The sequence below is a fragment of the Oncorhynchus mykiss genome, chromosome 17, assembly GCF_013265735.2.
Source record: "Oncorhynchus mykiss isolate Arlee chromosome 17, USDA_OmykA_1.1, whole genome shotgun sequence".
NCBI lineage: Eukaryota > Metazoa > Chordata > Actinopteri > Salmoniformes > Salmonidae > Oncorhynchus > Oncorhynchus mykiss.
In genome coordinates, this window is record NC_048581.1 from 7,505,322 (window position 1) to 7,519,494 (window position 14,173).

The 14,173-nt window shown below is 43.7% G+C and overlaps 1 protein-coding gene across 1 annotated transcript; it reads right to left on the reverse strand.

Annotated features, from left to right (window-relative positions):
* Window positions 1–3,628: 3,628 nt before the first annotated feature.
* LOC118940247 (zinc finger protein 239-like) lies at window positions 3,629–10,416 on the reverse strand. The gene is made up of 3 exons (XM_036948737.1): window positions 10,053–10,416; window positions 8,369–8,537; window positions 3,629–5,996 (listed from the first exon to the last, which is right to left on the reverse strand). Exons 1-3 carry the CDS (start codon window positions 10,062–10,064, stop codon window positions 5,077–5,079), a joined length of 1,101 nt encoding a protein of 366 aa, XP_036804632.1. The 5' UTR covers window positions 10,065–10,416; the 3' UTR covers window positions 3,629–5,076.
* Between the last annotated feature and the right edge of the window lie 3,757 nt (window positions 10,417–14,173).

Genomic DNA, 14,173 nt, shown 5'->3' on the forward strand with positions numbered 1-14,173 from the left:
GCGTTACCGCCACCACCAGTTCATCTTTTTTCTATGGTATCATGGCGGTCCGCAAACAAACGTTTATTTGCATGCCGCCACCTACTGGGCTGGAATGTACGATCAATCATGATCTGACAAATTCTGCACAACCATGAAAAAAACATAACAACCAAATACTAACTTCTACCACCCCCTCCCCCCAAAAACACTCCTCAACCCTCCTACCCCATTAAACTGTATCTATATCATGCTGAACCCCCCCCCCCCTTAGTATTGTTCAGCAGATCAACAACCATTTCAAATGTAACATCTGTTACCCCCCCCCAATATCTATTTTTCCGTCTCCACAATAACCTTCAATCTGGCATTTCTTCTTTCCACAACCCGAGTCGTATTGATAACCTTACCAATAAAAGCTACGAAGTCAACTTTATTCATTATTCAAAGTGTCCTTTGACACCAGACATTCATGAGAGCAAGATTTCTGAACAGGCTTCCAAACCAGCAGAAACACAACCAACCTTAAGTACAGTTGTTCTATCAGTCTTCACTGCAGTTCCACCAATCTGTCTTAACAGCCTCTGCATACTATACACCATGACTCATTCTATCATCTCTGAGCCTCTCTAGCCTCTCTCTACCCGGCATCTACCAAATGCTGCACACTGCAAATAGTTCGGGAGGTCAATGTAAATAGTTCGGGAGGTCATTTGATTAATTGTTCAGCAGTCTTATGGCTTGGTGGTAGAAGCTGATCAGGAGCCTTATGGACATAGACTTGGCGCACCGGTACCACTTTCCATGCGGTAGCAGAGAGAACAGTCTATGACTTGGGTGACAGGAGTCTTTGACAATTTTTTGGGCCTTCCTCTGACACAGCCTAGTTTAAACAGTACCAGTTACGGCAACGTATTCAACCTGTCAAATGTCAGTGAGGACACAGTGAGGACCTGTTCATAGGTCTTGCTCACATCGGCTACAGAAAGTGTGATCACACAGTAGTCAGGAACAGCTGGTGCTCTCATGCATGCTTCAGTGTTGCCCCGCTCCTTGAAAGTGGCAGCGCTAGCCTTTAGCTCGGTGCGGATGTTACCTGTAATCCATGGCTTCTGGTTGGGACATGTATGTACAGTCACTGTGTACAGTCTGTGCTAGCAAAACAGTTCTGTAGCGTAGCATCTACGTCCTCTGACCCTTTACGTATTGAGCGAGTCACGGGTACTTCCTGCTTTAGTTTTAGCTTGTAAGCAGGAATAAACTCGTCCTGGGGTCCAAACACACCAAAGCATCCACATTACATATACAACAAAAGATAAAACAGTCAACTATGTTTATACTGAATGAACTATTTCATTTTATTTCACCTTTATTTAACCAGGTAGGCAAGTTGAGAACAAGTTCTCACAACTGCGACCTGGCCAAGATAAAGCAAAGCAGTTGGACACAAACGACAGAGAGTTACACATGGAGTAAAACAAACAATACAGTCAATAATACAGTGGAAAAAATATGTCTATATACAATTTGAGCAAGTGAGGTGAGAAAAGGGAGGTAAAGGCAAAACAAGGCCATGGTGGCGAAGTAAATACAATACAGCAAGTAAAACACTGGAATGGTTGATTTGCAGTAGGGAACCGGAAGGAGAGGCGGCCAAAGGAAGAATTGGTTTTGGGGGTGACCAGAGAGATATACCTGCTGGAGCGCGTGCTACAGGTGGGTGATGCTATGGTGACCAGCGAGCTGAGATAAGGGGGGACTTTACCTAGCAGGGTCTTGTAGATGACCAGGAGCCAGTATGAAGCGTGGGCCAGCCAACGAGAGCGTACAGGTCGCAGTGGTGGGTAGTATATGGGGCTTTGGTGACAAAACAGATGGCACTGTGATAGACTGCATCCAATTTGTTGAGTAGAGTGTTGGAGGCTATTTTGTAAATGACATCGCCGAAGTCGAGTATTGGTAGGATGGTCAGTTTTACGAGGGTATGTTTGGCAGCATGAGTGAAGGATGCTTTGTTGTGAAATAGGAAGCCAATTCTAGATTTAACTTTGGATTGGATATGTTTGATGTGAGTCTGGAAGGAGAGTTACAGTCTAACCAGACACCTAGGTATTTGTAGTTGTCCACATATTCTAAGTCAGAGCCGTCCAGAGTAGTGATGTTGGACAGGCGGGCAGGTGCAGGCAGCGATCAGTTGAAGAGCATGCATTTAGTTTTACTTGTATTTAAGAGCAATTGGAGGCCACGGAAGGAGAGTTGTGTGGCATTGAAGCTCGCCTGGAGGGTCGTTAACACATTGTCCAAAGAAGGGCCAGAAGTATACAGAATGGTGTCGTCTGCGTAGAGGTGGATCAGAGACTCACCAGCAGCAAGAGCGACATCATTGATGTATACAGAGAAGAGAGTCGGTCAAAGAATTGAACCCTGTGGCACCCCCATAGAGACTGCCAGAGGCCCGGACAACAGACCCTCCGATTTGACACACTGAACTCTATCAGAGAAGTAGTTGGTGAACCAGAGGCAATCATTTGAGAAACCAAGGCTGTCGAGTCTGCCGATGAGGATGTGGTGATTGACAGAGTCGAAAGCCTTTGCCAGGTCAATGAATACGGCTGCACAGTATTGTTTCTTATCGATGGAGGTTAAGATATCATTTAGGACCTTGAGCGTGGCTGAGGTGCCACCCATGACCAGCTCTGAAACCAGATTGCATAGCGGAGAAGGTATGGTGGGATTCGAAATGGTCGGTAATCTGTTGACTTGGCTTTCGAAGACCTTAGAAAGGCAGGGTAGGATAGATATATGTCTGTAGCAGTTTGGGTCAAGAGTGTCTCCCCCTTTGAAGAGGGGGATGACCGCAGCTGCTTTCCAATCTTTGGGAATCTCAGACGACACGAAAGAGAGGTTGAACAGGCTAGTAATAGGGGTGGCAACAATTTCGGCAGATCATTTTAGAAAGAAAGGGTCCAGATTGTCTAGCCCGGCTGATTTGTAGGGGTCCAGATGTTGCAGCTCTTTCAGAACATCAGCTGACTGGATTTGGGAGAAGGAGAAATGGGGAAGGCTTGGGCGAGTTGCTGTGGGGGGTGTAGTGCTGTTGACCGGGGTAGGGGTAGCCAGGTGGAAAGCATGGCCAGCCGTAGAAAAATGCTTTGTCACGGATGAATAGGAGTGGAAGGTAGGAGTCAGGTGCAGAGAGCAGAGGGTTCAAGAAAAATAGGCACTTCATTCCGGCACAAACGGTCATGCCCAAACACAGGGCTGAAAACACTGACCAACCCCAAACACAGGGCTGAAAACACTGACCTACCCAGAACACAGGGAGGAAAACACTGACCAACCCCAAACACAGGGCTGAAAACACTGACCAACCCAAAACACAGGGCTGAAAACACTGACCAACCCCAAACACAGGGAGGAAAACACTGACCAACCCAAAACACAGGGAGGAAAACACTGACCAACCCAAAACACAGGGCTGAAAACACTGACCAACCCAAAACACAGGGAGGAAAACACTGACCAACCCAAAACACAGGGCTGAAAACACTGACCAACCCAAAACACAGGGCGGAAAACACTGACCAACCCCAAACACAGGGCTGAAAACACTGACCAACCCAAAACACGGGGCGGAAAACACTGACCAACCCAAAACACAGGGCTGAAAACACTGACCAACCCAGAACACAGGGCGGAAAACACTGACCAACCCAAAACACGGTCCGGAGCACAAAACCACAGCCAACACTAAACGTGAACACAAAATAATCCCCCACAAACTAGAGCCTAACATGCTAAAATAGGCTAGAAAATCAAGAAAACGTAAATAGGAACAGGTGCAACTAATAAGACTAAACTAACAGAACAGGAAAAAGGGATCGGTGGGGGCTAGTAGGCCGGTGACGACGACCGCCGAGCCCCGCCCGAACAGGCAGGGGAGCCAACTGCGGCGGGAGTCGTGACAGAACCCCCCCCCCCCCGACGCGCGGCTCCCGCAGCGTGCCGCCACCGGCCCCGAGGGCGACCCGGGGCGGGCGAGGTGCCGGGCGATCTGGGTGGAGGCGGTTGAAGTCCCTCAGAAGTGAAGAGTCCAAAATGTCCTTCACCGGTAACCAGCACCTCTCCTCCGGACCGTACCCCTCCCAGTCCACGAGGTACTGTAGGCCCCTCATCCGGCGTCTCGAGTTTCAGGCATTGGAGTGTTTCAGGCATTGGAGCTTAAAGGATCTTGGATAACTAAAACACGGCAGACAGAGCAGGGTTTCTCTCCTGAATGCGTCCTGAAGTGATCCTTCAAGGTGGATGATTGAGTAAAACTCTTCCCACACACAGAGCAGGAGTGGGGTTTCTCTCCTGTGTGTAACTTATGGTGTCTTTTAAAGGCTGAAGCGAAAGCAAAGCTCTTGTCACAGTCGGGGCAGGCATAATGTTTCTATCCAGTGTGTTAGCATAGGGCTACGTTTTCTCATGCTGTCAGCTGGTCGTGTTAGCATAGGGCTACTTTTCTCATGCTGTCAGCTGGTCGTGTTAGCACAGGGCTACGTTTTCTCATGCTATCAGCTGTTTGTGTTAGCACAGGGCTATGTTTTCTCATGCTATCAGCTGGTTGTGTTAGCACAGGGCTACGTTTTCTCATGCTATCAGCTGGTCGTGTTAGCATAGGGCTACGTTTTCTCATGCTATCAGCTGGTCGTGTTAGCATAGGGCTACGTTTTCTCATGCTGTCAGCTGGTTGTGTTAGCATAGGACTACGTTTTCTCATGCTGTCAGCTGGTCGTGTTAGCATAGGGCTACGTTTTCTCATGCTGTCAGCTGGTCGTGTTAGCATAGGGCTACGTATTCCTACAGAGAGAGCAGGGGTAAGGTTTCACCCTAGTGTGAACTATCTGGTGTCTTCTGAGAAGTGCAAAAGCTGAGAAACTCTTATTACACGGAGAGCTGTGGTGTGGTTTCTCTCCGGTGTGCTGTTGCATGTGTATCTTGAAAGTCCACGATTGGCTGAATTCCTTCCCACATTCTGAACAGCTGTAATGCGTGACACTAGTGTGGGATTGTTTGTGTCTTGCTAGAGAGCTAGGGTGAACAAAGCTCTGATTACAGGTGGTACACTGGTAAGGTTTCTTTATCAGCATTGACAAAAACAACAATTTCCTCCTCCTCCTCTTTGACATTAATTGCCAGCTCCTGTTCCTCGTCTTCGATCTTGATATTCATAGTTTGACTGCCCGATGATGCCGTATCTCGAATTCCCAGTGTACACTGGTTGCTATGGTTACTGGCATGACTGCATTGATGTTTGCGAAGACCTTCGGTCGAAGCAAAACCCCTCCCGCAATCAGAGCACTCGTAAGGTTTCTCTCCAGTGTGCACAGTCTGATGCTGCCTGAGCCTCGACGGTGACTCGTATCTCTTCCCACACTGTGAGCATTGGTAAGGTTTTGGTGTGGGTGCTCCTGTATGGCGTCGTACGTGTCTCGATAGAGTTCCCTTACAGCCAAAGCTCATCTCGCAGTAGGAGCACTGGTGAGGTCTCTCCCCTGTGTGCTTTCTCATGTGCATCTTCAGTTCATATGCAGAGAAACATTCCTTTCCACAATTGGAGCACGGGTGCTTCTTTGTCACGTCTGGCTGTTTCTCTCCAGGGTGGGTCATCTGATGTCTTTCCAGGTGGGGCTTCAGTGTGAATCGCTTCCCGCACACAGAGCACTGGTAAGGCTTCTCTCCTGTATGTGTTCGGCAGTGTCTCTTCAGTTTGGAGGGGTGAACAAAGTCTTTTCCACATACTGGACAGACGGAAGACTCCTTAGCAGGTTTTGTGTGTGTTCTTAGGTGTCTGTTGATATTGGAAGGGTGAGCGATTTCTATTTCACATTGGGGGCATCGCCATGGCTTCTTAGCCGTAGGATTCTCCTGGTGTTGTTCTGCTGATGCCTCTTCACTAGAGCTGGAGTTAGGATTCTCCTGGTGTTGTTCTGCTGATGCCTCTTCACTAGAGCTGGAGTTAGGATTCTCTCCTGTTACAATAGGACAAGAAAAGTTCAATGACAAATTAGGGATGCACGATTTAATCGGTGAACATATCGGAATCGGCCGACATTAGCTAAAAACGCCAACTAGTTTAACGCCAACGTGCTGGCATGCATACCTATATAATGTATATGACGTAATGACGGCATGTAAAATGTTGCGCAACACGTGCAACACAGCTTTCCTAACCTGGCCCACAATGTCTGCTGTGTGGATCGAGCAGTCAACAAGTCCAGCAGTCATTTGAAAGAGTAAGACAATTTCAGCGAGACAACTCAAAAGGCGAAATCCATTCACGCCAAGATAATGGGATTCATTGCCCTTGACAATCAACCGTTCTCTGTCGTGGATGATGTTGGCTTTCGCCGACTGGTCGAGCACCGGTACACATGTTGCCCTACCGGAGTTACACAGTAGTAGCGTCACTGCTATTAGCTTCACGACATACTATGGCCGTTTGGGTCTTTGTGTGCCAAAAAAGACACACGTCAAATAACACAGTTCTATTATAGAATGTTATGTGGTCTGAATTTGCACGTCGAAGCCAAGCGCCACCAATACTATCAGTAGCACTGTCAAAACTGTACAAAAAAAGTCTGCAAACAAGCAAACACCGGCCACGAGCGATGTGTTTACAATACTGCGTTTGTAATAAAGCATTATTTGTTCGACCGCAACTTCTGGGGTAGCTAGCTTTAGCTTTAGTTTGGAATCTAGCGTTTAGCTTGGTATCTAGCTAGCACCAATACAACCATCTTGAAAACAATGACCAGTTGAAACTGCAGTCATTTTCATTATTCTTAGCATTATTCTTGTGAGTAAGTATTAGCTAGGAGGCCACTTGTTTTTCACCTATTGAAATTGAACTTAAGTTCATGAAAATAAATAGCTAGCCAGCTACTTAACTTTGTTGCCCAAAGCTAACGTTTTAAACAGGCTAACTGCAAAGTCCACTATTGTAGCTAATCCTAAATTGTCGCTAGCTTCACATAGATGGGTTCGACCATTAATCAAATAAGAACTGTCTTATAAATTAGGGTTATTTTAGATGATGACACCTCACTATTTAGTTAGCTAGCTAACTATAGCTACTGAAACAGATTGTCGTTTTGCTATGTTTTTTGGGGAAGAACATTATTTGCATCCATGAGCGAGCTAGCTTTTTTTTATGACCAGCACTGTAGGTGCGCGAGACAACTTTACCAGCATCATAGCATACGTATCGATGAACCGTTGTGACATATGAAGTACGAGTGATTGTGTAATCAATGTGTAATAACTATGTAAAAAAAATTGTATGAATGCATTAAATTATTATGTGACATCATATTCAGGTCCTGATTGGTCAACAAGCTTATTTTACACGTCTAATAGTGTTACTTGACACACAAAGACCAAAACGGCGTTCCATAGCATGAGAACTCCTGGTTGAGAATGAAACGATGAAACAGCACAGCAAGTAAGTGAAAGAAATAGGTTTTGATTATGTTTCACTGGTAATGGGGACACACGTCAATGCCAACTAAATAACTTTTCGGTGTGTGTGTGTGTGTGTGTGTGTGTAACCTTTATTTAACTAGGCAAGGTCAGTTAAGAACTGTCATATTGGTGCATCACTACGACAAATACATGATTCTATTCTATTATTTGTAATTGTCCTCGGTTTTTATTCTGCAAACGAGTGAATTAAACTGCTATATATGGCAGTGTTTTCACTATATTCATTTAAAAGTGTATCTCGGCAGAATTGTTTCCGCCACTCCAAAATATATGATAATTATTATAATTAAAATGTTTTACAAATATTTCTGCCAATTACGCCATTTTCTTCTTCCCCGGGGTCAGATGAAGTCGTGGATACCATTTGTATGTCTCTGCGTGCAGGTTAAAGGACGCTGCTAACTAGCGTTAGCGCAATGAAACTTCCCTCAAACTGCGCGCAGAAACATACAAATGGTGTCCATGAGTTCATCTGACTCTGGGGAAGTAGAAAAAGCCCAAAATCTCGCACTTTCCCTTTAAGATCAGAGTGAAACGTTACAATGTATATTTGAACAGTGGTAGGAATGAGAGCCACGAGGGCACAGCCACTGCGTGCTCCTCTTCATCTCCCTACAGCGCAGTGGAGCAGCAACTGTTCTATTACAGATGGTGTCAACATTATTACATTTATCATGCGTTTTGGAATAGAATGCCCTTTTAAAAAGAGTCCCCAGAAATGACCTTCTCCTCACAGTCGTTCTACAAAACAACCCCCCCCACCGCCGCTGCTGAAAAGAATCCTGGGGGAAACACTGTATGGAGCAGAACTATATAATCCCATTGATATTATTAATTCAGTATCTATAGTAATACTTACCAGTATTATCCACATCCCAGTCTTCCTCCTCCTCCTTGACTACAATGTTAAATCTGGGTATTTCACTGCAGGTGTCGATGTCTCTATGCTTAGAGTCAGGAACCAGTGACTCCGGAGGGTTGGGTTCAGTGGAGCAGGAGAGAGGGGGGTTGGATGGGTCGGCAGAATCCTAAAATAAAGAATGACTTGTTATAAAATGGCGACATTCCTCATCAGCTACCACTTGCGTGTATCAGAGTTCCAAAACGTGTACGCACCGCAGTGTTCTAGAACGTTTGCTTTAATACTTTCTGAATTGCGTTCCATTGTGTTGAAATTGTGGGAAGGTGTGCGTTAAACACAAATGCTTAATTTGTAAATGATGTCTGAGTGTTGGAGTGTGCCCCTGGCTATCCGTAAATTTTTAAAAAATCAAGAAAAATCATGCCATTTGGTTTGCTTAATATAAACAATGTGAAATTATTTTTACTTTCACTTTTGATACTTAAGTATATTTTAGAATTTACACTTAGTTTTGATACTTAAGTATATTTAAAACCAAATACTTGCTGGGTGACCTTCAGTTTTACTTGAGTCATGTTCTATTAAGGTATCTTTACTTTTACTCAACTATGACAATCGGTTACTTTTTGCAACACTGTAACTGTGAAGCATCCGGTTGGTGTTTCCATACTACCAAATATGGTGATGAGAGGAAACCCAGTAGCCGGCTGGGGGAGAAGATGGAGTGAGATGGATTTTGGCCGACATTCTGCACATTTTCTCATCGATTAAACATTTGATCTCCATTCAGTATTCTGTTTCCAAAACTAGAATCTGTAACAGAGTGGACTGCGTTTAGTAGACTTTACCCTTTGCAAAGTTTAAAAAAAAAATAGTGTTGTTTAGAAGGGCGTATTGGGAACACACACACTTAAGAGTAGACATTCCCTAATGCAAATATCCAAATAAATGCTAGGCTCTCACTAGCTCGTGTTTGGCTCTGCCCACTTCCTTGCTTGTTCTGCAAACTATGATACATTTTCTCCCATCGGAAACGACAGGCTCTGGTCGATCTTGGGTTAGTTAAAAAATATATATTTGGTAATACTGTTGACCAATCACAGACGAAGGGGCGTAGACTTCAGCTACCAAATTTCAACTTGCCTCAAGAAAATAAAACGTGTGCTCGAACGTCACAAATGTTCGTCATAATACATGTGCGCACTGTTTCGACGGAAAGCATGCGACAGGCTTTAGGCAACGCCATCCAGACTGGTTTAGCATTACCCACCTAACATCAGCTACAGTCATTCCATAGAGATAGAGGACACAACATTGTATATGTTCTATTATGGCATCTCTGAGAGCATGGGCAGCGCCATTGAGGCTATCTCCATTTTGAAGTAGTCAATTTTCTTCTTCTACTTCTATGAATTGGTAAACAAACTGAAAGGGTGCGTACGGCCACCTGGAGGGTGTTATTTAAACAGATATAAAGCCACGGTTGGCAATTGACTGTCACCTGCAGTTTTGGAACGTTTTCTCACAAATATAATTAATTGGCTGATCCCTCCTGATGACCTGGATGGAATTATGAGATCCTTCTTTAACCCACCGGAAGTCCCACCCAGTTGATTACTTCAAAATGGTGAACGTCCTCAATGGTACTAGTCCTCCATCTGTCTCTATGAGTCTTTCTCACCTCATCCATCATGAATTCTTCTATAGCTTCCTAGGAATTATGTAGTTAGAGCACGGAATTATAGCAGATCATTCTGACATCACCGTTTTCATTCCACTGACCGTTCACCACGAGTTCACATTAGCTAGATAGCTGAATGCTTTCTATACAGAACTATTTGAAAACTAGCTAAATCAGTAAGCTAGGCTTTAGCTAACCAGCTAACTTACTTTACTAGACCCGATAACAAAACGATATGGAATTGTGGTTGGTTCCACGTTTATAGTCCGTGTTTGGCAATATCAAAATCTACTTTAAACCGTATCAAATGATATCGGACACATTTTCACACACTTGCAAAATAACCCCGCTAGCTAACTATCAACGTTAGTATGTTTCTTCTTCCGGGTTAGATTCCTCAGACGATCCGCGTTAGCGCCACCATCTGTTCTGGAGTTCAAACAGCAAAAATATGAATGGGACTTTGTCTCCAGTACAGTAGTGTATGTAACAGGGTTATATTGGTGATTCCCTTTGCCACTTTATTGTTAAACGCAAGACGAGTACTGTTACATGTACATACAGCACAGTATGATATAAACAGGGTTGTGTAAGTTACTTTCTAAATGTAATCTGTAACAATCTGTTACCGGTCCAAAATGGTACTCAGTAGGATAACCCGAACTCAGTAATGTTATCTGATTACTTCCCCTTAAGAGGCATAGATGGGTTGGTTGTTTAACAACAAAACCAACACATGCGCAACTATGGGGAAACAGAGTTGGCTGATGCTGCGTTCACATGCTAGTCAGAAACAAGGAGGACATTTCCGACTTGCTGATTAGTTGAATACAGCAGGTGTATAACTAACTACAAGTTAGCAAGTCGAACATTTCATAGTTTCGACTAGCACTTGTATTTAGCATTAGACTGTTGACAACATGTATACTATATTTAATCTCCAAATGTTTATTGAAAACAAACACATTTGCATAATGAGCACTTGTCTCACATACATCGTTATGGTTGTTGGTTAGCTTGCTAGTGAATTTTTTGCCATATTAGCATAAACATGACATCCGTCAAAACAAGACATCAATACAATGAGCACTACCTACGATTCCCCACATGGAAACTGATTTTATTCATTTAGTGACACCTCTAGCATTGCGATGCCGTGCCTTAGACCACTGCACCACACGGGAGGTCCCCATGGCAACCTCTTGTCACGGAGGGGGTTTGTTTATCTCGCCCGGGTTACACCGGTGGGAGGAGTTGGTACCAGGTTGTAAGTGATTGCATTAGTTGTGGATGCGGGCTGCCTCCCCGGCATGAACCAGGCGGGAAGTGATTGCATTAGTTGTGGAAGCGGGCTGCCTCCCCGGCATGAACCAGGCGGGAAGTGATTGCATTAGTTGTGGAAGCGGGCTGCCTCCCCGGCATGAACCAGGCGGGAAGTGATTGCATTAGTTGTGGAAGCGGGCTGCCTCCCCGGCATGAACCAGGCGGGAAGTGATTGCATTAGTTGTGGAAGCGGGCTGCCTCCCCGGCATGAACCAGGCGGGAAGTGATTGCATTAGTTGTGGAAGCGGGCTGCCTCCCCGGCATAAGCCAGGTGCTCTGGCTGACATGAAGTCGCCTACTTCCATAATAGAGTAACACTTTAATTAGTCATTACTGATTAAAACAGACACTCTTCACTTCTTGAGCTCAGCAGCTTCATAGTTTATATAAAATAAAAATGGAGATTGTATTTTTTTTAAATCATTGCAATGATTTATTTAATCATGACACGACTACTGTGCGCAGGTACTGTTGTAATCAGGTGGTGATATTCCACACAGACACCGAGACCCGCCTGCGAGAACTTCAGAAGAAAACATTTAAGTGCTCATGAATGAAAGACAATTCAACAGAGTAATATGACAATTATAACAATTAAAGTTATTCAAATAGTATATTTAGTGTAAACCAGACAAGCGTCCCGACTCAACGGATGGTCATAAAAAAAAAGGGGGGTTGATCACAAATCTTCATAGTAAAATAACACTTGCTTGGCTTATCACCCGCTCCCAGAACCTGAACGTAAAGGACCAGTGCACCTCTATGTGGCCTCCCACTGATGATGACATCACAGCCTGAACCTCTAATAATTTTGCACGCCCAATTTTTCAGTTTTTGATTTGTTAAAAAAGTTTGAAATATCCAATAAATGTCGTTCCACTTCATGATTGTGTCCCACTTGTTGTTGATTCTTCACAAAAAAATACAGTTTTATATCTTTATGTTTGAAGCCTGAAATGTGGCAAAAGGTCGCAAACTTCAAGGGGGCCGAATACTTTCGCAAGGCACTGTAGATTAAGCCTGGTCTAAAGGTCGTCTATATGAAGATGATATAGATTAAGCCTGGTCTAAAGGTCGTCTATATGAAGATGATATAGATTAAGCCTGGTCTAAAGGTCGTCTGCATGGTCCAAAGGTCGTCTGGATGAAGATGATATAGATTAAGCCTGGTCTAAAGGCTGTCTATATGAAGATGATATAGATTAAGCCTGGTCTAAAGGTCGTCTATATGAAGATGATATAGATTAAGCCTGGTCTAAAGGCTGTCTGGATGAAGCATCTTAAAGTAGGAGTGCTGATTGATGGTCAGCTTCCCCCTTTTTAGATCCCAATAAATAAGGTTACATGGACAGGGGGACCTGATCCTAGATCAGCTCTCCTACTCTGAGACACATGATACATAACGGCCCCATGGAGCAACAATCGGTTTCTCTATTGAACCTGCTATTTAAATGCAGAACTAGTCTTAAATCGGTGTCCGGGAAACTGGCCTTAAATGTTGTCAGCTGGTTAAAGGCGCCATCTGCAGTTCAAACTGGCCTTAAATGTTGTCAGCAATGTAGCGCTGGTTAAAGGCGCAATCTGCAGTTCAAACTAGAGGTCGGCCGGTTAATTAGGGCCCATTTCATAACAAATCGATAATCAGCATTTCTGGACGCCGATTATGGCCATGATTGCATTCAATTCCATGAGGAGACTGAGTGGCAGGCCGACCACCTGGTATGCGAGGGCAGCAAGGAGCCAAGGTAAGGTGCTAGCTAGCATTAAACGTATCTTATAAAAATCAATCTTAACATAATCACTAGTTAACTACACATGGTTGATGATTTTACTAGGTTAACTAGCTTGTCCTGCGTTGCCTGTTAATTTATCATCGAATCACAGCCTACCAAACGGGTGATGATTTAACAAAAGCACAATCGTTGCACGAATGTACCTAACCATAAACATCAATGCCTTTCTTAAAATCAATACACAGAAGTATATATTTTTAAATCTGCATATTTAGTTAAAAGATATTCATTTTAGCAGGCAATATTAACTAGGGAAATTGTGTCACTTCTCTTGCATTCATTGCACACAGAGTCAGGGTATATGCAACAGTTTGGGCCGCCTGGCTCGTTGCAAACTAATTTGTCAGAATTTTACGTAATTATGACATAACATTGAAGGTGGTGCAATGTAACAGCAATATTTAGACTGATGGATGCCACCCGTTAGATAAAATACGAAACGGTTTCGTATTTCACTGAAAGAATAAACATTTTGTTTTCGAAATGATAGTTTCCGGTTTTGACCATATTAATGACCTAAGGCTCGTATTTCTGTGTTTAATATATTATAATTAAGTCTATGATTTGATATTTGATAGAGCAGTCTGACTGAGCGGTGGTAGGCAGCAGCAGGCTCGTAAGCATTCATTCAAACTTTACTGCGTTTGCCAGCAGCTCTTAGCAATGCTTGAACCACAGCGCTGTTTATGACTTCAAGCCTATCAACTCCTGAGATTAGTCTGGCAATACTAAAGTGCCTATTAGAACATCCAATAGTCAAAGGTATATGAAATACAAATTGTATAGAGAGAAATAGTCAACATGTCGTAATTCCTATAATAACTACAACCTAAAACTTCTTAACTGGGAATGTTGAACCACCAGCTTTCATATGTTCTCATGTTCTGAGCAAGGAACTTAAACGTTAGCTTTTTTTACATGGCACATATTGCACTTTTACTTTCTTCTCCAACACTTTGTTTTTGCATGATTTAAACCAAATTGAACATTTATTTGAGACTAAAT